At 38.7% G+C, this 24652-nt stretch overlaps 1 protein-coding gene across 1 annotated transcript; it reads right to left on the reverse strand.

The window, feature by feature from the left end:
* Positions 1–875: 875 nt before the first annotated feature.
* PARD6B (par-6 family cell polarity regulator beta) lies at positions 876–23926 on the reverse strand. The gene is made up of 3 exons (XM_069805419.1): positions 23577–23926; positions 18483–18705; positions 876–9363 (listed from the first exon to the last, which is right to left on the reverse strand). The coding sequence occupies exons 1-3, from the start codon at positions 23640–23642 to the stop codon at positions 8534–8536; spliced, it is 1119 nt and encodes a 372-aa protein (XP_069661520.1). The 5' UTR covers positions 23643–23926; the 3' UTR covers positions 876–8533.
* Positions 23927–24652: the final 726 nt, after the last annotated feature.

A 24652-nucleotide genomic window follows, 5' to 3' on the forward strand; every position in this document is an offset into this window, starting at 1 on the left:
ATTTCATACAGACTATGCCATCCATGTGAGCTTTAGCACTGGTATGAATTATTTACTGTAGAGGAAACCTCTCAAGAGAAAATAGTGCTAAAAAGAACAGATCATGCATTGTATTTCTGTTTCTATGACCAAATGGCTTTGTGATCTCTGCGCCTCAGCTGTAATGTTAGGATAATCTCTCCATCTTCACTATCCCAACAGTTTATCAGTATAAAGCACAGTCAAAATACAAGGAAAGCCACATGTTGAACTACTTCATTTTTTCAAGATACTAACTTTGCAGGATGACTCAAAAAAATCAATTTTTCTACATTACACAGGCCCAGTTACTAACCACATGAAGTATTTTTGAAAGACAGTTAATAGAATTTCAATGTTTAATAAAACACCCAAATTGTCTTTTGCAAGTGTTTTTTTTTGCATTAAGTTTTAGCTCATTTATTCATAAGTTTTCAAAATTTATCTACTTTTCTCATTTTACAGCATAGGACAAAGAATATGAAGGGCAGACTTAATAACAAGGTTATTAGGGGATTTGAGCTATTAGGATTTAAAATTTCTGAATTACAAGTCCGAGCATTTTATATAACCTTATATACCATTCAGAAAGTCAGAGAAATCTAGGTTTATATATTCAATACTTTTGCCTCAGGGTTTTAAGAATTCCAAATCCTTTGCATCCTTCAACAGAAAGATGAGAACGTCACTTTTTTTTTTATGAGGTCCACAATGTCCAGAACAATACCAAAGCAGCAAAACAAAAAAAGGAAAGGCCTTGTAGGAATTCCAGTGTCTCACAACAGGAATACCCTTTCTATGCCTAGAGGCTATTGTTACAGCTATAAGGGTCTAAAGAAAGAAGCCAGGCTTGCATGTAGAGATAGTATCTTTTATTTGACCAGCTTATACTGCTTAATATAATAGACAAACTTTTGGCTATTGCAAAATTAAGCATTCCTTTCTGCAATATGCTGCGGCTCTTACCTCCTTCCTTAGCGTATCTCCTATTCGCTTCTTACTTTTTACTCTTATGTCCATTTTGTTTTGCAGCTGTGAATAATTGGGCACTTATTTTCAGAACCAATGTAGACATGCCAGATTATGATACACATCAGCTATGTCTGTTTTAACCACACCAATAAAATGTCTTTTATACAAGCATGAACCCCTGCACTGGATGATGTCCCTACCTTCTCTAGCTCCTTTCACATCATCTGCTGTTCTCATCTGTCCATCAAACTCTGTTCCTTTTTTCTGAGCCTTGCCATTGCATCTGTGACTACAAAAAAAAAAAAAAGAAAAAAAAGCCCTATCTGTAACTAGGTATTACCAGGCACTCAAAAGAAAGCATTCTGAAGAAGTCATTGCACCACAGAAAAAAAAGAACCATGTTCTCCTGTGGAAGTAAATGTGGGGCCAATATTATATACTTTCTTAAATGTAACATCACAGAGCCTGATACAAGTCTTTCATGGTGATGAAATGCAAGGTATTTCCTTATACTATCAGGTCATAAAATGGTAGCTCAAGTAGAAAGGAATGTTAATTGGAAAGACAGGAAATTATATCTTATTAGCAACACTTCTAAATTGCTGTAGTAAGAAATGCTGGTTAAATAGCACAGCACTTCTTCAAATCGCTTTGTGCTTTGTATTTCCAAAGCACTTTTAAAATCAAGCATACTACATTAAGTCCTCAGAGACAAATTTATCTCCTGTTTGAGAGGGAAAGTACACAAGCCATCTATCATAGCTGCACAAGGAGTCTGAATTCTTAAAGCTTGGCTACAATCTCACCTCTCCAAGAACCAGCTGTACCATTTCTTGCATACTTCTACAGCATCCAAGAACAATATTGTTAACAGTCCAACACATTTTTCCTCATGTTAGTATTGGAAGCCATTTCTGAAGCTACCTTGAAGCTGATTATTACTCTCTAGCATTACCTGCAACTACTACATAATATTATCTGAATATTGATACTTGTATTGCAAGAAACCCATATTCCTCAGAAGTAATTCAGGCAAGTCTGAAACTAGAATGTCACAGCTAGTTTTAAGATAACAAGAAAACTTCAAATGGATATTTAGCACTAGTCTAAATCTTTTTCTTGGTGGTGTACCAAGGAGAGGAGGATTTTCAATTGATTACTTACTAAAATCCCAGAAAGTCTTTGTATCTGCAACCATACATGAATTTTCAATTTCATAAAATAACAGAAGTCCTAACACCTTATTAAGAGCTCATCACCTTGAAAAAGTTAAGTACTGATGGCATTTAAAGGACAGATGTCATTGCATGGTATTTAAAAGTCGCATTCCTTCCTCAAGGAGGCAGCAGTAGGGAAAGTTACAGTCTTCCTTTACAATTAGTTTCTTAGTTTAGGAAAGCTACCAGTACGTATTACAGTGTTTTGTAGAAATACTGTTGCTGACCTGCATGAGTATGCATTTTATTCTCATTCCCTTAAAGTGTCCCAGATTAGCTTCTGTACTGCACCTCCACTGCAGGTTCAGTCTAGGTCAGTTAGCATTAATCTACTCTCTCAGTTCTTGTCCAGCCTAAAGTGCCCCATCAAGCTTACTTTATCCTCATAGATATATGCATTCCTGAGGACATGTTCCTTAGTCTTTGCTCCTGCAATAACCTACCCCCTTGATTCTTGGTGGATTTTACTTAGGACAAATTCTCTCATACACAGAAGCCTGCTAGAAGGCACAGAAACATTAATGGATACCGACAGTCGAGCTAAACAGTCTGAACTCTAGCTGGAAAGACCGCATCCTGCCTTAGTGAAAGTACCCCCCACACTTGGTGTCCGTCCCAAGCCAAGGGACACTGGAGGAGATGCACTTGCAGAGAGTTCGGGTCAACACCAGACTAATTCTGTGGAAGTATACCTTACATGAATTAGTGTCCTCTAGATTCAATGTATTTTTGACCTCCTTAAAAATGGCTTCTTAGGGAGATAAAATTCACTATGAATCAAATAACTCAAAGCTGGTAAGTGGAAATTATATTCAGTTGCACTTTTTCAATCCATCTATTGATACTTAATTTCCTCATACAAAACTGTTTACACACAGCATTATTGGTTTTTGCAATCTTTTTCAGGCTGATCGGTCCTCTACTACTCAGTTTTGTTATACTAAAAACATCCTATAATGCAGATGACATTACTTTTTTTCCAGTCTGGTATCCTTTCTGAAAATAAGCAATTAGAACTGCACACTATATTAAAAGCATTTCTGAACCATGGTTTTATACAGTAACATTATGTTATCAGTTTTGTCTTTTACTCCTTTCCTAACATAGTTTGGTTCTTTATGCTAGCAAGTATGGGGCTGATGTTTTCACTGAACTATCATAGCCCAGGACAGGCTCCTGAGATGCAAGGCCGCTTGGCATTCAGTATTACATATGCAAAATTAAGACACATTTTTTTTTCCCCACACATGCACAAAATCTACATCAAGTTGTTTGCCATTTTATTGTCTAATCTTGCAGTACATCTGCAATCCTTCAGATTTTGCTCCTCATTTTTCATATCTACTTTATTCAAAATATCCAATACTTGAAAAACTTCATCTGCAATATTAGAAAGTTACTTGCTCCCACAACAACTCACAGGTTAAAGAAGAGTCAGTAATCTGGAAATCTCTCCCATTTTCAGAGCCTCACTTGGATAGAAGTCCTGAAGTTAGAAAAATACTACAGCTGAATTTTAATACAGGCAGGATGAGTTTTTAAAGCTCACACTATTTCAAGAATACCATACCAATTTCAGCATTTCTTTAGGGAAGGGGTGAGCTGTCAGGATCTGTGCAAAGTAAAGATATTTCTTCCAGCTACAAGACATTCAGACTCAAGTGCACAGATGAAATGGACTGGGTTCTCTCAGCTGCATACCAGTATTAAGATACTGTAATGCTGTTCTCAGTCTTTTTGTCACCTCCCCATAGCTACGTAGGCAAGTATGAAAAGTACTGAACCATAAAATGAAACTAGTCATGCGTATATGAAGGAAGGTACAGAATAGAAGTCATATGATTGGCCCCAAGACCAGCAGTCACTAAGGCCCTACACAAAAGGGCTAAACAAAACTCAAGTCTTTTGTCACTAGGTAAATGTTTACAAGGGCTTCCAAGGCATTAGATATGGGAGAAAACATTTGCAAGTGGAATGGGTTCACGTTAAAACTTTAATACAGACAGCTATACAAAATACTTACAGTAACGGTAAAAACATCCACATCACCAGCAGCACTTGACAAAAGTGATGGAGGATGAGGAACCATCTCCCTGGCCTCATGACCTAAACTTTACTATGAGGAGTCCTCAGGCAAGCGATACAATGAAGATTGATTATTTGCAGCTACTGTAGGAATAAGCACATCACAGGTTAGTCAACAGAAGTGAGGGACAAATGTTTGAACCCTTGCATACTTTCCATGTGCAGGCAAATGTTTAAGACTGCTATGAAAACAGAACCCACTTAGCTGCCCAAGAAAAAAAAAAGCCCATCTACTTTCACACTTGAGAACAGGAAGATACATTCTTCCTCATTTTTACTTATCTGACAAAGTAATTGAGAAAAAACCATTTTATTTCTATATCCATTTATTATTCCTGTCTGTAAAAATATAAGACTAATATACAACTACATCTAGCTTGATTTTGTAAAATCAATCTTCATTCAGTGAGATACCAATGTACATTATACATTAAAGTTGTAAGAAAAATACTGATATTTGACATTTTAAACAAGTTCATTCATGTAAAAATCACATTGCAAGTAGAATTTAATTAGAAAATACATAATATTCACAAAAATACACATGTTAAAGACAGCTTGTGAGAACATTGTCCTAAATTTAATTCAGCTGTGGAAAAAAAAATATGATTCACAGTTAGGCTTGACTTATCCAGTACCATAGCAGAACTTCAAAGTAAATGCATCTTAATTCTATTAAGAATTTGTTCTTTTTCCTATTAAGGTGCACTTAAATCTCCCAGTCACAAGTAAGGAATGACTTGTACCCCCACTGTGCATGTACACAACATGTAACACTAGTCAAAGGAATTTTAGTTTTTCATTCCATTTTGAAATAATTTGGATACTTATAAATTAATTTATAAAATCTGGATTGAAAATACAATTTACATATACAGGATACTTAATACACAAAGATTACATTAATAGCAGCGTAATATTGTCAATCATGCGTCACATCCTCACTATCAATTTTGGATTTTTTATTTATTTTTTTTTTTAGCTAAAGATAAAATCTATATAAAACAGTCAAGCCTTTAAGTATTTTCTTCCAGGGAGAAAATTGTAAAGATGTTAAAAATTTAGGAGGTAGTGAATGAAAGGCTAACAATATCAGCACTATTAAAAAACCTTATACTGAACCCCAGTATCATTTATATATAAAATTAAGTTTAGCTACTCATAATCAACCATTGATTATCCTGAAGTAACAATTTAAAAATATTTCATAATTAACAGTGTACGCATTAGTAAGATATGGAAGAACTTTAGAAACTTTATGGTAACTGCAGCATTAAGCAATTGCATGCTGTGCAGTCTGTCATTGTAACTGTAAATACACAGTTTCAAAAAAACATTTTTAAGTTTATTCTTTAATGTTTTTATCAAGTCCCAAATGCTTTGTTTTACTACACGTTACCAAATTTCTGTAAAACAGAACATGATGTGTGTCAAAAAGAATATTCTCTCACATTTAGATTAATCAGTTTGCAGGAAAGGTCCCAAGAGATGAATTCTCATGCAATTTAGAGTAGGACCCTAGTTAAATTGCTACAAGTCCTTAATACTGGCATATATATTCAAAATATTCATGCATCTGTTATAAGTACAGATCAGGTAACACAGTGTTTGGCAGCACACTAACCTTGGGTGTTTATACCTAAGCAATAAGTTACCTTGCAACACTAGCATTCTCAGACTCAACCCTCCTGTGTAAGTTAATAGCTCAAAACTATTATCCAAGCTGCAAAATACTAATGTACCACATTAGTCCCATAATGTATTTCCACTGAATGAAAACATTACACCTGTATTAAGTGCACTACCAGTTCATTTTCTGTATCTGTGGACCTCATTTCTCATCCAAGTGCCTTTATTCCTTTGATTATTCACAATACATTCAAGTAAACAAAAGGCACAGAAGTGCAAACTAGCATAATAAATGAAAGTCACCCTCCACTGATGATTTCATACAGGAAGGAAAGTGTTTTGATAAAGGAAAAAAAGACATTTTAAAGTAAACAATCTTCCTTAAATAAAGGAAGTGTAGAGCAGCACTTACAGAAAACATGTATATTCAAAGTCTACATGTTGCAGAATGAACATTTATTTTCCTCATTTCACACTAAGTGGATGTAGTTACTTCATTTTTAATAATTATTAGCAAAATAAGTAAAACACTTCAAAATTCTTGTTCATGTTGGAAAAGGTACCAGGGCCTCTCCGTATGCACACTGAAGAAACCATAAATAAATCAAATGAAGCAGAACTCTAACTTGTATTTGCAGAGTGCCATTGTCTGTTATTGCTAACTCTCCATAAATGAAAAGGAACACGAATACCTTTCTTGACATCTATGAGACTTGAACTCCAATGGTATTGAAGGCTTGAAAATACTACTGCTCATCAGATACGAATTTAAAATTTGCATTTAGTAAAATTAAACAGCAGTAATTTCTGAAGCAATTTTGTTTACATCATTACAAAAAAAAAATCTTAAATAACAGTTTTAGCCTCTGATATCCTATAAAGACTTTTACAGATGCCTTAGCATTAAACTCACAGCTAGTCTCTTGTTAGTAAAGTTACCAGAGGTAGATGGTTCCTCAAGATAGACTGAGGGGGAAAAAAAGGGGGTTAGTCTCCTTTCCTGCTCATCATATCTCCCCATAGGGTAGAAAGAACATGCTTCCAAGAACCTAGACTACTGGCTCTGGTAAGCACAGTACCACAGTACAGAACTGGTAGCATCCTACCTCTTTCTCAGAGGCTGACATAGACTACTGGATCCCTGGTGAGAAGCTCCATCCATCCTTCTCCCCAATCCTATTAGTCCCCATCTCATCTTCCTGCCACAACTTACGTTCCCAGAGAAGGGTCAGGCTGGGAACTGAGTGCCAAAGTGGTAAAGCAGGAGACAACTAAAAGGGGAAAGGGGAAAATAATGCTAGAAGCCTCTCCTTGCAATTCTTCTAGTAAGTTTGCAGCTGATTACATGCATACTTAGCACTTGCAGTATCAGGACTTGTCAACAGTATTTTGTTTTACATATAGCAACTTTGTAACACTCTAAACACCCAGCCAGTGGTATGTAAGAAGATCAGCATTTACAGTTTAGTTCATTATAATGAATAATTTAATATCACATGGCTCAAGCAAGTTCTAGTAAAGCCTTATTCTGATTTAAAACTTTTTTTAAACCCAGGGATTTAATTTAAGCTGTTCTAACTTGTTCAGGTTTGAAGAAAGTCACTTTTTACATAATTCAAACTCATTACAACAAACTTTTGTTAGTAGAAACCTTTACAGCCTCTACTAGGACTGCGATTTTAACAGATTATGTTATTTTATTTCCATAGCATTAAGTTAACATTTGATTTCTTTGAAATTTACTGGGATTAGCAACTAAATACAATGATATCCTTAAATATTACAAACTAAAATGAGAACAGGTCTTTGATGCGTAAGTGTTAAGACTTTCACATTTGAATTTCAAAGTCATCGTCATTAAAAGTAAGCTTACCTGGCCATTAAAAATAGTAAAGGTGCATAACTAATGAACCTGTGGTTGCACATTCACTTACAAAGGAACAGTCAACTTCAGAAGACCCCACCTTCAAACCCTGACCATTGTCAAGTTGCTGACCACTATCATATATTCCTGTTGCTCAATATGTCAGTCAGGAAACTGGACCAACTACCAACATCTCTTCCCACCCCACCTCCTGCTTGTTTTTCGGTTTCCTCATACACAGAGCCACACAAACAGCTCTACCAGCTAAACAGCAGCCCAGAACAGGAATGAAGTGGCTAAAGCAGCTCCATCACATGTAAGCAGCACTTCAGATGAACATGAAACCACAGTACATTAGATAGTCAACCTCACACAATAATGGAAGTTTACTTCTATAGAACCAGTAGTATTCTGCATTTTAAAAAAAATATAATAAAAATCAAGTACCTTTAAAAGAAAGCTCACAGCCATCTCTTAGCTATCCTTCATTTTCAATTTAAATTTGCCTCATCCAATTTCAGTCATTTATCAATTATCTTCCATCTTTGTGAAGTATTTACATTCAAGTGCAGAATTAACTGAAGTTAGTCAACTTACATAATTTTGAACTTCTTGTATTTACTTTTTTCCTTCCTTCTAATCTAACTGCAGTGCTCAGTAGATGGAGAGGTATAAAATGTATTACATATTAAGCCAAATTAAAACATGTATGGCATCCTTACTTAATACAAAGTACACCAATGTAATTTCATAGTGTTATTATAGTTCCATCTTCTTCTAACGACTTATGGTCTGGATCTTGTACTTCATATTCCATGCTAATGCTGCCTGCTGAATGATTCAGGTTCATCTCATTGGAAGGAAGGAATCCATTTTGCGTTGACTCGTGAAGGAGTTCCATTTGCGTCAACGATTCTAGGCTTTCGCTGGTAGGTGCGGCTTTTGGAATCTGCTGTGGCTCACCACTATCTTCAATAATAATGTCCTCTTCATCACTCTCCTCTTCTCCTTGCAAGAAACTTGCTAAAATATTTGGTGTGCTACTTGGAAGGCTAGATTCAGTAGACTGACCAGAGCTGCCAGAAGTCCGACTGTTCCTCACAACATTATTTCTCTGATTTGCTGGTCTTACTGTAATGATCAGGTTACGGCTGTTTGCAATCATCATGTCTGTAACCTGATCAAGGCTTTTTCCTGAAACCTCTATTCCATTCACCTCCAGTACTTCATCATTGACAGCCAGTAAGCCTGTGCTTTGAGCCAGACCTCCGGGGACAAGCCTCGATATGAAAATCCCCGGAACTTTCTCTAATCCATGTGGTGTTACTCTGACACTAGAGCCATCTCGTATATAGAATCCAAGGGGTTTGTCAGTTCCGTATTTGTAAAGTCGTACCCTACGATGGGTTTCGGGAAGAATATCTACATCTATAATAGAAGACACTGGTCTGAAGTCTTGTGGCATGCTAATGACAATGTGTGGTTTCTTCTTGTGATTATCTGGACGTAACACATTTGATAAGACATTTTTCTTCCTTGTCATAGTATCCGTACCAAAGGCACTGTAGTCTGCATCTTCTGTAAGACATAGCACATTGATGATTAGATCACTTTATACGTGGTCCATATCGCATTGCTATCATGTTTTAGGTTACCAGAATGAAATATCTAATCTAGGTTTCTGGCTTGCTACAGTAGAAACATTTCTCTCTACACATGAAACAAAAGCTTTAATGTTATGAGATTCATCAAAGTTTGTAATACTTTTGGTTTCCTTCTACCGAAGGAAAGATAGTACACAAAAAAATTAAAGCAAGTTAGCAGCAGTAGAGACACAAAGAACTATGGCTGCTTGAGAGAAAGGTTAGAATGGAAAGAGTGAGTACATTCCTAGAAACATTTTATTCAGAGTAATTCCACTTGTTAGTTTTCTCTCCTCAGGTTTCAGATCATTGGAAAAGAAAGAATGAAAAAGGGAAAGCAGCCAGTGTGCCTATTATTGCCTAGTTCCTGGAAGCTAGCCAAGTGACCTGGATTCAAACTCCAGAAAGCTTATTCCATTCTGCACTCTCTTCCCTGCCCCCATGCAATGTAGGTAAAATGGCTGTGGAGCAGAAACAAAGAGATCCTGCATACAATTACTTCAAGCAAAACTGTTCATACAAGCAATGCTGTAACTGCCACAATTTGATACAGAAGTATGCAAATGGCTTAGAATTTTAAAAAAGAAAACATATGCAAGTCATACAAATACTTCTAATGGAAGAAAAAACATGTTCTGCGGAAGCAATTCTGATGTCTGAAATGCCTATTTACCAAAGGAAGCTTCCATTTTTCTTTTTAATATGCAGTAACTCTCCAAAAACAATGAACCAAAACACATTCAGATCTGAGCTTCCTCAGATTTTACACTTGTATTTTTGCAATGTTGCATAGATTTATTTTTTTTCCCTGCAGTGGATAAAAAAAAATAAAGCAGAACTGCTTTGCACTAACCCTGGGACTCAGAGAAGTTAGGATTTCTTTGTATTATCACATTAAGATGCCATTGGTACAACCAAGAAAGTTAAAGAATTGGTATACATTTCAATCTGTGAATTGAAATAACTGTGGAAATGCTATCCTAGTGTGAAATTTCCAGAAAGCTGTCAATTACTGATGAAAAAAGTACACCATGAGAATCGGTAAGCCAGAAAATTTTTTTTCCTAGGGTAAGATGAAGATATATGGACATGTACCAGTTATATTTGGACTCTTCAGATGCTTTAAGCAAAACAGAACAGAGAAAGTAGTTCTGAAACAATAGTCCAACACTATTCCAGCACGTAATACTAACTCCTCCCTTCCCCAAACATTAGGGCTGCTGAAAACAAGAAGAGTTTTTTAAGAATAAAAAGATAGGTCTACTAAGGCAGCCTTGGACTTAGTATTCTAAAAGATAAAGGGCAATAGGAAAAGAAACAAATTTAAATTAGCCCACAAAAAACCCAAAGGGATTTATTATAAACTCATACGTTGTGTGTACACAATAGTAATAAAATAGTTCATCAACATGGTTAAAAAAGTGTCCCGATGATGACCTCATTCAAATTTCTTAATTTTTTTTTTTTTGTTTAAAAAAATAATCATACCTTAAGGGAGACAGAGCTGTTTGCTAAAGACAGAACATCTTTTGCATTAGAGTAAAGTTTACAGATAAAGTTGTTCAACAATTTGACACAAACGGGAACTATTTCTGAAGACAGCTAAGTCTACACAGCCATACTATACTCTGGAGTTGCTTTTGTGACAAATCTCAGTTACTTTGGGAGGACATGGATACCTCTGTAGAATATTATATCCACCTTGCATAGTTAATTTTTACTTCTGCTGTTTCTCAGATTTGGCCATCTTTCCATCCAGACTGGAGTTACTAAAAGAACAAAGGCAGCACTAACACAAATTCTTCCTCATGTGTTAATTTAGCACAGACAACCCACACTGCTCTCACTTCATGTGAGAGGGGGCATATTGACAGCACCCTAGGGACTTTTCTCTCCCATTTCACTCACTGAGACAGCCTCTGCAAAATCTGCTTCCCTGACACCTTCGGATCAGCAAGTAAAAGTGAAGCTAAATCAAGGACTGGGCCAGTAAGAACAGTGTGAAGTTTAACAAAGACAAGTGCAAAGTCCTGTACCTGGGATAAGATAACCAAAGAGCCCAGTACAGGCTGTAATCTGTGTGGATGGGAAGCAGCCTGCTGAAAGGGACCTGGGAGTCCTGGTGGACAAGCTGAACACGATTCAGCAGTGTGCTGCTGTAGCAAAGGCAAACTGGATCCCTGGGCTGCATCTGCAGGGGCATCACTAGCAGAGATAGAGATGTGATCAACCCACTACTCAGCACTTGTCAGGCTGCACCTGGAGTACTGTGTCCAGTGCTGGTCCTCACAATTCAAGAAAGACGTAGACAGACTGGAAAGGGTCCAAAGGAAGGCCACGAATACGATCAAAGGGCTGGAGAACTTGCCCTATGAGGAAAGACTGAAGGAGTAAGGTGTTTTCTCTCTGAAAAAGAAAAAGCCTGGGGGAACCACGCCACAGTTATTTTCATTCCAGTACTTAAAGGGTGGCTGCCAAGAGGACAAAGACCCATGGAGAAGACAGGGCAATGGCTACACGTTGTACTGCGAAAGGTTTCATCTCAATGTAAGTCAGTCTTTTTTTTTTTTTTTTTTTTTTTTTTCCAGTGAGAACAATCCATCACTAGAAGAACCTCCACAGGAACGCAGTGGAGTCTTCATCACTAGAGGTTTTCAAGATGCAATTGGACAGGGTGCTAGATAATCTCATCTAGGCTCCCTTTCCCATAAAAGGTTGGGTCAGATGATCTTTTGAGGCTCCTTCCAACCTGGGCTGTTCTATAATTCTAGGAATTGTACAAGGAAGAGTAGGAAAGTAAAAGCAAACACAAGAATCTACACTAGCTATGCTTGAGAACATCAGACGATTGCGAATACAGGAAATAATTTTTATTTTATTGTGACATCTGAAAGGTTCTCTCAGAAAAGCATGGAATTACTATTGTTCTTCAGCAAAAGAAGTTAAGGAGAAAAAAGTTTTAAGATTAAATTAAAATAACATTAGATGTCAACATCAAGCAAGAAAACTTCAGAAATAGCCTAAAATCTGTTCTTCAGATGCCTAAGAGTGTTGTCAGTTGTATTGAAAAGTGAGTTGATTAAAAAAACCAATCCAACTGCCCAAACCAAAGCATATAACAGGTGGACTATGCCTGGAGCATAACACACATCCACAAACGCAAACTTACCATTTTCTCTGTAAAATGCATTTTGGGATATCTAACTGACTGAAGATCAGCCATTAAAAATCCTGTACTCCATTGCTGAAGACTAACATGCTGATTTTTCAGACAACATGGAACAATTCTTTTAATGTTTGCTTCAAATTTATGATCAAAGAAAAAAGTGTGAGAAGTTTTGCCCTTATCTCTACTGACAACCCATCCAACCAGTTTTAAGTTAGACATCAGGTCGTTACATTGGGAGGATTTTTGCAATTCAATGAGTTGCAATAGCTTCTCTTTTTTTATTTGGAACTACAATCACTTACAAAACAACTTGGAAAGGGCAATTGTGAAATAAGATACTAGACAGAAGGACCTTGCTTTAAATATCTTTTAGTGTTGAATACAAAGTAACACAATGACAGCAAGAAAAGTGATAGTATAGGTGAAGATTTTAGACAAACAATAGACAACAGTTACTTGAATATGAGAATTAAGAATGTTAATGAGTGCAAAGGTTATTTTTTTAGGTTATGGATTTTTCCCCTTCCCCACCAGCAGCTGGTAGGCATCTTAGTGGTATCAAAAACTACGTAAAAACTTTTTTTGTGCAGTGCATGTCTAAGTAGTGTAGATGTCTGATACTTTAGAACTCTAGTTTTACGGCTGCACAATCAATGGTAAATTCAACAAGACTAAAGTATTCCAAGGACCAGAGAGATATTGTGTGGACAAGAAGTGTCATTTTGCCTCATTTAAAAAGCTTCACTTTTTTTGTTTGTAGTGGTGACACATGTTTCCAGACATTTAACACTGCATTGCTCCAGAAGAGCTCTGTTCTTTGGGAAGTTCTCCAGAGAGCCAATGAGTAAGTTGGAAGCATTTCGGCTGATTAGTTCCATATTGTTCAGAGCTTAAGCCATATTATGCTTTTTTTTTTTAAGAGTAAGCTCATCTAAATAAGATAGGAAAATTGCACATGCACAATTTATTTGTGCTAAAGTGCAAGTTGCTGGTGAAAACTCTAGGATATAGGTACTAATTTATATATTTTATTTATATCTTTGTACCAGTGAAGCACTAGGTTTCTACTGCTTTCATTACAAGAGTTGGTTTAGAAACAGTACATAAGAAAACAGGCTATCAAAACATTGTCAGAATTGATTGTCTTACAAGTGCTCTTCCACATGCATTGCAACTTTAAAAGGTATTCAGTTTGGGGTTTTTTTTTCTTCCTTAAATTCAAAGCGCACACATTTAGATTCTTGTCAAAGAATCAGACAGAGTATCTGGCATTTTACACATTGTCATATCAAATGTGTATCATATTTGACATTACCAGCTTGTCACAGGGGGCTGTAAAGCTTCTTCACCTGCATAGCAGGCCACATACCAGGCAGGATCCCTTTCCTGCCATTCAGGCCTTCTGTGCCTACATGGTGAATTTGGCATGTACTACACAAACATATACATATTTATTACATCCAAGAAGTAGATTTATTGTGTCCTGCAAATGATCACAGTAAGTTTGTGCTCTTTACCCAACAGTTAGACCTAGAACTATTCACATGGCTTTTCACAACTTCCTTCCCTGACAAGAACAGCGAGTTCACAAAAATCATCACCCAACCTGCCTTCCCACAACTACCAGCTGATAAGGCTTAAAACTTTTGTCCAAATCAAATTTCTCAGTTAGTAAAGAAACATGAAGATCAGTTGCAAAAGGACTGGCTTTGAAAGAAATATTATGTCAATATATCTGTATGTGAATGAACAGATTCAAAAGGGCTTTTTAAACAAAAACTAAGATTAAAAAACATTTACTGGAAGAGACATGAACTTTAAAAGTCTTTCAGAAGACATATACAATCACAAATCTTAACACTGAACTGGTGCTTTTGCTTTTAGAAACTTGCTTCTTATCATGACATATTGAAGTAAAAGCATCCCAAAATTGCAAGTCATATGTCAAAACATTTAAGAAACTATAGAGCACCAGAAGATAGTTGTTTTGCATTGTAACTAGTCTTAGTCTAAAAACCCCAAAGTAGCACAAACCTTAAGATATACAGCTAAAGTTATGTAATTTGTGGGAAAAAAGAAATAGTGAAAGGTTGATAAAAACTCATCTCTGCAAATCTCAGCTAAGCAGCATGACTCTGTTTAACCTCTCTTCCACTGCTAAACAAATTTTCTGAAGCAATACTCTCAAGTACAAAAGCATCTTTGTTCTGGCACCTAGCTAATCAGTTTAAAGCTGCAGCAGAAAATATTTTGGCATAAAGCCAAAGGACAAGGTGTTAACTACAGATAGTGTTAAGGAGAACGTCCACGTCCACACAGTGCAAGAATGATTTTTCCCCCACCAGTTTCAAGCTCAAGGTGGCACCAATCTGTGTTTACTTATTACATGAAATCTAAAACAAGAGCCCACAAATGCCAAATCTGGTTTCAATTTAACATTGTTCAAAACATGTTTTAAATGTTTTCCTGATCCAATTGCAATGCAACATAGTTACCCCTCATTTTCAGAATTTTCAGAACCCCCGAACCATTAGTACATTTGAATATAGACACAATTTAGCATTTTTTTAAATAAGCCCCAACAAATCTTGTCTCTTTAGTCACAAGTTATAACAAAACATGGTTTTAGGAAACTAACTTATGTTTTTAGGAAGAGGACTCAGAGTAGCTAGGATATTCCATAGAGAGCTGTTTAAAAAGCCAACTCCTCTTAGTTTTCACTAAAATAAAGCTTCTGAATGAAAAAGTCTATCTCAAGAGGCACAAATGAATTAACCAAAGAACCCACTTTTTACTACATATAGCCATGTACATGGAGGACTTGCATGAGTTGTATATTGTAATTTAATATCCCGCAAGTTGAGTTTTAGGGACATTATAATGAAATGTATTTTTTATTAAGTTATCATCTCTATTATTCTTGTATTTACAATGCAAAGTCCCCCACATCGAACCGCCCTTCAGGGTCTGTGCGGACTATGTGTCATCCCCCCCCCCCCCTCTTTTATCTTCAGCAAGATTTTTCTCACAGACAAAGCGACTCCCATACATCTGGATTTAATCATGATACATCACTTTAACCTTTAAATTCCATATGTCAACAGTACCTGTTAATCTGTTAAACTGCAGAATGAAATTCCAATAAGCAACTGTTTTCCACAAACTGATAGCCATTCTTGACTTGTGCACTATGAAGGTCCAGTTTAGATTTAGCACTGGAGCAGTTTAAAATATTTTAAAGTAATTTAGTGAAATACAATTAGAAGAGTCTAAGAGGAATAATGTGATTTGGTTTCATTTCATTACAGGATCTCTAGGTTTCTTACCACATTAACGAATACACATAAATGCTTAGGACAGACAACTTTCTAGCTTTCATAAATCAGGAGTCAAAATCAAACAGAACAGAAAGAGTGCTTACTCTGGCATAACAAAACTTCTGAAATTTCAGAATCACATTATTACAATTGTCACGTATTAATAACATTGCAAAAGCATCTTGTTGCTCCCATTTCAACTCCTTAAGGTGTTCCTTGGATGCAATATACTAAGAAGTTAATACTATTTACCCTGGATTTTATTGTACTCTGCTCATACCTTATGTTAGCTTTCCACAAATTGCATGTAGCTTCTAAATAGGTAAGACAGTATAATAAAACTTCCTGTCTCTTAAGACAGCAAAAACTTTCTCTCTTCCCCACAGTGGCTTTTTGCCAAAGATCTTAAATTCCCAACTATTATTGCTGGAAATACAAAAAAGGCAGAGTTCCATTAGAAAACCCTCAGAAATTTTTCCAGTGATTTAAGAGAATGTACAAAAGCCACAAGAAGCCTTGCAGGTGCAAAAGTAACTTGTGTCACTTACTATAGTTCCAACACAGATCAAAGCTGCCCGACCAACAGCAGGTATTTGTTCAGACATTTGATTTTCAATTTCAGAGGTACAGCCAATAAAGATCTGTGCAATTGGATTAATCACACCTAAACAAATTATGCTGCACAAATTACAGCACATCTCTAACACCTGCAATTCAACTTTAGTTACAGGCAAATTATCCCAAATAAAATACAGAATCAAGTTATTTCCTTATTTTCAGTCAAACAAACCTCTGTTCTATATATGGCAAAGATGCTACCATATGGAATCAAAGCCTCAATTTAATCAACAGAAGTAATCAAAGTGGTTGCAACCATTCAGAACAAAACACAGTGCTGGAAGTGCTGGACTCAGATGCCAGCCTGGGTTCTTTTTTCCCTAAAACACTACAGCCAGAAGACTAGTCTCAAAGGGAACATTATGACAACTGATACTTTCTACATAAGTTTATCATGCCAATAATTGATTAGCAGGAAAAGCTGAGTGGGCTAATGTTATTTCTAGTTCTGTGCAGTGTATCAATTCTATTATCAATTCCTCATAGTAGAGTAATAAGAAATAATCCATCATGCTTTAAATAAAGGTACAATGAAGGTATAAGGTGCTACGAGTGTAACACTAGTAACAGTCAGCATTAAACATGTAACACTAGTAACAATCTAAAAACATATGGTGTTAAAATATAAACTCAATAATCCCAGGCTGACAAAGTGGCTTATCTGTTCTCGTCATATGGCTACTGTAGGAGATTAAATGGAATCATAGACCTTTTCTACCTCTAGGTTCTATTAGAGCAAATAGTTCATTCCTTTGGCAATTCAGGACTGAAAACATAGGCCTTACTAGATAGACTATACTATCCTCAACACAAACAAAACAAACACATTTTGCCAGCAACACAGTAGCTGGCAAGCAGACACACTGTTTTTGAATATTGGGGTTTTTAATCAGGCTGTTGTGGACCTTATTCATTTTTTGGAGTGGGAAAGTTGATAAAAGCTTCCGATGCCCAAGTATTTTCTAACAAAAATAAGCCTGTCTTAGCAACAACCAGAAACAGTGCACATCTCTATAAAACAGCAAAGCAAGAGGCAGTCTGCCTGCTATTCAAAGATCAGTTGAATCACTTGACTGCCCCATTATGACAGGAATCACACATGCATGTGTTCATATACATACACACACAATGCGTGCATACTCACACCAGTATGCAAGTAAGAAGAAAACCAACAATTACAGAAATTAAGTTTTCTTGACTTCTCTGGATTAACACAATTGCAAATCACATCACTACCCCTTCCCCTTCAGTTCCATACACTGAACATGATCTCCTGAACATGAACAAATACAACTTCAATTTTTTTTTCCTTCATGAACAAAAGTAGACACTAGAAAAAGACAACCAGAATTTTTTGCTTAGAACACATGCTATTTTTAAAGGCAAACCAACAAACTGAGCAGCACTCACATTTGAGGTTTGCTAACTGAAATAAGCTTGTCATTTTGAAAGTTTCAGAATGTTTTATTAGAAAAGTGTGATAAGAGTAGCATATTACAAAGTCAGTCTTTAATTTATACTGACATTTAATACTTCGTGTAATAAGACTTTCAAGATTCCTTTCCAGCCTGTAATGGCCTCTCTTCTTGTCTGATCAAGATCGGAATTTTAAGTGAAAGGCATCCAACATACAGAGCAGAAAACCCTAGAGGTTCAAAGTTTATTTTCATTTGTTTACACAAAACCAGAAAGAAGCATTTGCTAGAGATTTAACTTGACTTTATCTAACTGAAGTAAAAACAAGCAAAAAAGCACAAGGTATAAATAGGTTGCCTGAGGAAGCTCTTGCAAGAAAGATGAGTTGTGAATACCTTTAATGATCCATAATTATTATGGAATTCAACATGATGAAATAGGACTGAAGGGTTTTTTCCTCCATACGTCACACTGTTTACTGCAACGCAGTAAAACTGGATAAACAGATGATTCACAGATTTCAAGTGCACTTACCTTTTCTCTGAATAAAAATCCTGAGTAGAGGATTGGCTGTGGAAACTGCTTTATGATAATTGTCATCATTATTGATAGGCAGCAGGTCTCCATGAATGTCCGTATATCCCACTAGAACATCAACATTTGGTATCTTGTGCACATGCTGCAATAATCCATAGAACTCCTCAAACTTTCCAGGTTTGGATCTCTCCAGAGAAAATCGTCGAAATTCTGCTCCAAACTACAACAAAATATATCTTACATCATTAATATGGAAGTCTAACATGCTCAAGCAATAGAATGATTTGAATGTTAAACCAGAAATGTCATGGAATTGAAAGTGCACTAAAAACTACCACCAATAATTTTGAAGTGGCATAAAAAGGTCGGTTTAAACTGGTTTAGGCCCCGTCCCCCCCCAAGTTATAAGTATTTTTGATCTTGATAAAACATGTACTTTTGAACATGCAAAAGTTGTTTTCATTGTTCCGTTTAGGTCAAAGCATTCACTAATACAGGAGTTTAACATTAAAGTGACAAACTAGAGCAAGAATAATTGCAGATTCTTACATGCTTATGAAACAGCCATGCTCTTGGTAAGGGACAGAATTCATACCCAGCATTGATGTTGGTGGCTCAAAAACAAGATGATGATTAACCTCCTATGGTATGTGACTACCTGGAACTTTTTCAAACAAATTTCAGTGCACTTTAGAACAGTATGTATAGATTGTTACGCAGCTATGGTTAGCCTACGCATGACTGAGTATTTTTTGGATTCGCAGTTTGGACAAGAAATGAAACAAACACTTGGACCTGAAGGCTACAAAGAACGTCTGCTGCTTTTCAGTACAAACTATGTGCAGTAAAGCTTTAGTGAGCTGATCTCAGTCAATTCTGCTCTTACCTAAAGAGATATATGAAGGAGGCAACCAGCCACTACTCCTTAAGAACATTCAGAAGATTTCCCTGCATGATCAAGACTCAAATCTCAATCGCATAGTCTTTTAAAATGTGGTTGTATCCAGGGTATAAAAGAGACAAGATTCAGAAGATACGCAAAAAACTGTTTAATCACTGACACTTTACTGTCAGCAGTAGGATTTCCATTTAGTTGGTATGATCACTCAACAAAAAAAATCCAGCTCCCTACTCCACTCGAGCTTCAGTCTCCTAAATCATCTATATAACAAACACTTATTAAAAACAATGCTAGCAATGATTCAGTGGTGGTAGGCATAAGACTAAACCAGGTGCAAATAAAAGAGTAAGCATTTGATGTAGTCTAGACAAATTGTAATTTTAGCATGCATAACTGGTAAAGTTAGTGTTCTGCCCAGCACGGGCAGGACCCAAAAGAAACAGAATATTGGATAAAAAAATTACTCCAAAACCTCCATATCAGGCAGACACAACATACCAAAGATGCTAAAAGGAAATAAGAGATAGAAGCAGCCAGGTTACTAAAAGCAGACCAGCTTGTGTTTGAATTAAAAGGGTAATAAACTAATCATTAAAAATTAGAAGAAAGTCAATGGGTGGCATTTTTTGTGAATTCTATTGCTGACCTACAGTGAACATAATTTCTTTAGCAAGTTTAGTTTTAAGCAGAACAGAAGGGCACATGGAACAAAACACTCACTGACTGAAAGTTTGAGCCTCAGTATCACATACTTGGGTATGTGTTACACACAGTAGATGTGAAGGTGCACTTTATTACCAAGCCTCCAGACCAACCATTATCTCACACTTGATTACAAGCTTTCGGAGAATAAAAGCTTTAGAGTTCTCACATACAAACAAAGGAATGAAAACAAGGAGACAAGGACCCCGTTGTTGGCACATTAACTCCGTGCTAACTCAAACACAGCATAGCAAAACAAGCTACACCTTCCAACACCCTACCTTCCTCTGAAAGTTTCAAATAAAGGAATTATCTGGGAACTTTCCTCTTCTAGAAATACTCCAATTACAGTTACATTAACTAACAATAAGGCATAAGGGATGATTCATACCTGCTTACAAGCAAAGCAAAGACAAGCCTGCAGGAGGAACTCCCATCACATCAGAAGCAGCACACTTAATCATGACGTCAGCTAAAGACTTTATCCTGTGTCTCATATCTTTCTTCAGCTATGTGAAGTATGAATGCCACAGGAATTGTCCACACACTGCATCAATTTCAATTGTTTGGCTTCGAAAGACTACATAGTTTAAACATAATTCAGTAATAAAAGTTTAAAAAGCCAACAACCTTACTGTCAATTTGGAGTTAATGATAAATCTTATTGCAGCAAGCATACAAAGGGCCAGATTTTCAAATGTTTAATTTTCACTTTTTCCACGCTGCTTTATACATAGTTGGTGCAAACACCAAGAGACCAATAATGTGGCCATTGTTTCCTAACACAGTTTGCCATATGCTCAATATTATTATAAAGCAAATAAAAGACAAAAGTAAAACTGCAATTTCATAGTTTATTTTGACCCCCTGAAATGTTTTCATTTTATGTCAAATGTTGTGCTCCATTCGATTAAATAGAAGTTTAGAGGAGATGAAAGATTGGAAGAGACTAACTTAAGAAGAGAAGGCTTCTTGCCACCTGAGCTCTTTACAAATGCATGCTGTTACACTGGTAACTCATCTGGGAAAACACAGTACCAGCTATGTCAGCCAGAAGTTGCTAGAGATACTCACTTAAGTAAGACTTACTTATGAGAAACATCTTTAAGTCCTCTGTAACACAGCATACTGCTGCTATACTGTAAGCCTCCAGCAACAATAGAACATGGACTACAGTAACCATATCTGTCTTATCAGCATATTGGATTTCATTCTGAAGAAAATTACTATTCTAAGTCATAAGGGGACAGACAGACCTAAATTTTATATCTAGAGAACTAGAATTTTATTTTGGGGTTTTCATACCATCACCAGGAACTCTAGTTTGGGGTATAAAGTTTTATTTTCTATGACAAGAAGAAGAGCTAACTGGAATTAATATACTATGGGGATTCCCCAGGGCAAGTTCAGACCAGTTACCCAAATTGAATAAACTAGACTAACAAAAGGATTTTGCTCATATAACTGCAACTACAGTTGGGCTGTGCTGGCCCAGCTTTTGTCAGTTGGGACACAATTATTGATTTGGAGTATCTAAATAAAGAGCTGTACATCACTGATTAGCCTTCAAAGCCTAGACCACTCCACAGTAACGGTCCCTTCTGCCTCCCACACAAGCCTTTTTTCTTTCTCTTTAGAATTTATTCTTTTCATAAAAGGAAGATGACTCCTATGCTATATTAAATCAAGGTGCTGTTAAATAATGCATTAGCAACAAGTAGTTCTAGGAATGCCTTGAAACCTGCTTCATAATATGCACTTAAGAGACAGTCCCTATTCATTAGAACTTCTACACTTCTCTGTACAAAGACCAAAAGAACACATCACACAGGCGATCTCTAGATGTATTTTAAATCAAGGAAACACACACAGTGGGGGAACAGTAAGCCTAGAGTTCTGAGCTGAGGCAACAAGTATTTTGTTTATAAACACATTGTATGGATTGTTTTAAATCTTGCAAGAACATAAATAAAAAAAGACTTCACCAACCATAGTAACAGCTATGCTTAACAAGTATTTGAAATCATAGCTACGAGCTATTCCTGTGCTTTCTGGTTTTGTCCACATGAAAGTTAATTTAACACTTCAAAGAAAATCATCATCACTCAAGCTAGAGACCAACCATAAGTTTTCTAGAAGTTTCAGCACTATGTTATCCTTAAAAAAACCCACCCAACACCACAAGTCATGACTACTTCACCTATACTGCTGCTGTAACACTTGATAAGCAGGAAAGGAAGGCACAGAATATAGACAACACACTGTAGACCAGTTTAAAAAAGCCTACAAGAGACATTTTTCTACCAATGGAAGAAATACATTCCCATGTAGGTAGGCTTGCAATTTGCTTAGACAATGAAAAGGGGATTTTAACTCAAGTTACACATTTAACTAATAGGTTGACACTCCACCTAATACTGCACATCCAACACTTCTACAGCTGTTAACTGCAGAATGACATGTCAACAAAATACTACAAGTCCAAACCAGAACAAAAATCTAATTTCTTTCAGAACATCAAGTTTTTGTCAGCAAGACTGTCTAACCAGCACATGAAAAAAATAACAATAGGAAGAACAGATGCAGATACACCTATGAGAGAATTTACAGAATTGTGCAAACCTTTGATAACAAGAAACTGTTGGTATAAGCCGTAACATATGGATACGCACTCATAAAACAATTGCCAGCGTAAAATCCTCAGATAGCCTCTAAAAGATGGCAAGCTCTACTTTCAGGTAAGTTAGCCAGGGCTTACCGCTACCAAGTAACACAAGCTATGCTCTACCCCACCAAAAAAAAGTACAGAAACACATAGTCGTTAAGCTAAACACACACAAAAAAAGTACAAAAACGGTCGCTAAGTTAAACGAATGTACTCTTTTTCTAATTCAGACAAAGAACAGGTTTTGGAGTTTGAATCCTAACTCCCAAGTATCTTTTGGCCCAGATATCCCGAACATCTACCCCTCCGCAGGTTTTTTAGCCTACGCAGAAACTAAGGGGTCAACTCCACTAACCTGTTTTCGTAAAACTCTTCAAAAATACTGTATTCCCACCCGCCGCCGCAGTCAGCGCGCCCAGTAAGCGACACCACCACCGAACCCTTCCAACAGCCCCGCAGCCCGAGGACAGCGGGGGCAGCCGGCTGGCGCGGGGTCCGGCAGCCGGGGAAGGGAGCCCGTCGCCAGCCGCAGCCCGGCGACCACCGCCGCCTCCCTCAGCCCGGCGGCCTGCGGGGCTCCCAAGCGACACCGGGGCCGTGCACCGGCGGACGCCGGCCCCTCGCCCCCGGTGCCACCTCCGGCAGGTGAGTCAGCAGCTCTCCCTGCCTCCCGTCCCCTCCGCCGCCCTCCCCCGCTTCTCACCGCTCTTCTCCACAGCGACGCTACCACCAGACGCCCCCGCAGGGCAAGGCCGGGCCAGGCCGGCTCTCTTCCCCGCCTCACCGCCGCCCGCGGCCCTCAGGCGCGGGGGCCAGCACCCACCTTACTCTTCACCTCCATGGTGCCCAGGCCCCGGCTGCCCGCAGCCCCGCGGTGAGGCCGGTTCATGCCGCCGGAGGGTCGGTGTCTCCTCTCCCCCCTCTCTCTCTCTCTTTCTCTCCCCCGGGTGCCCCCGAGCGCGCTGCGGGAAGGGGGGAGAGAGGCGGAAGGGGATGGCGAGCGGCGCGGACCGAAGCCAACTGCCCCCCGGCAACCGCGGCCGCTCCGCCGGCTCCTGCCGCCCCGACGCCTCCGCCCTCAGACAGGGGGGAGTGGGCGGAGCCGCGGCGGCTCCTGGCACCTGCCGCGCCGCCGAGCCAGCGGCCAGCGGCGGGGGCGGGGCGGGGCGGGGCGGGGCGGGGCGGCCGCGCTGCACCGCCACAGCGCCGCCACCGCGCCTGCGCCGCAGGGAGGGGCGCCGGCCGGCGGAGGGCGGGGCCGCGCACCTGCCGCTGGCGAGCATGCGCAGTCGCCGGCCGGCGAGGGGGGGGCCGCGCACCTGCGGCTGAGCTCGGCGGGGTTCCAAGATGGAGGCGGCCGCCCGGCGCGGGTGAGGAGAAGGAGGAGGGGCTGTTGTGGGATGAGGAAGTCTTTTTTTTTTTTTCCCTTCTTTCTCTAGGGAGCAGGTGCGGGATGTGTCTCGGCAACCTTTGCCCTGGAGCAGCCGGGTCTGGTGTGTACACACAGGGCTGCGGTGGCTGAAGCGCGGTTTCCCGCCTTCTCCTCAGGCGCCTCAGCGCGTCGCCCCCCGTGATGAGGCCGGCCCGGCCTCAGGCTGCGCCCCCCTCGCCGCGGGGAGCCACCAGCCCGCACCTCCGCGCCCTCTCACAGCGCTGGGGAGGCGGGTCCGGCCGCCCGCCAGGCCTCGGCCGCTCGCAGCCTCGGTGCTAGGAGCCCCCGGGGCCGGGCTGCCCTGCAGGCGGGTGGCACCCAGAGGCCTCGGGCATCTTGGGATCCTGCGAACTGAACGCAGAAAGTGCAGCAGTCTTAGTTTATGTATTGACAGGTTACATAATGTAAGCCTAGGTCGGGCTGAAAATTTGAACTCTCTTACTCTCAGGATGCATCTGTATGCCCAT

This window comes from Haliaeetus albicilla, chromosome 2, assembly GCF_947461875.1.
Source record: "Haliaeetus albicilla chromosome 2, bHalAlb1.1, whole genome shotgun sequence".
NCBI lineage: Eukaryota > Metazoa > Chordata > Aves > Accipitriformes > Accipitridae > Haliaeetus > Haliaeetus albicilla.

Coding starts and splice junctions, on each gene's coding strand:
- PARD6B (XM_069805419.1), bottom strand. CDS start 23,642: ATGAACCGGCCTCACCGCGGGGCTGCGGGCAGCCGGGGCCTGGGCACC. Junction 18,706..23,576: donor CCATGGAGGTGAAGAGTAAG/GTGGGTGCTGGC, acceptor ATTTTGTTGTAG/TTTGGAGCAGAATTTCGACG. Junction 9,364..18,482: donor GATTTTTATTCAGAGAAAAG/GTAAGTGCACTT, acceptor TATGTCTTACAG/AAGATGCAGACTACAGTGCC.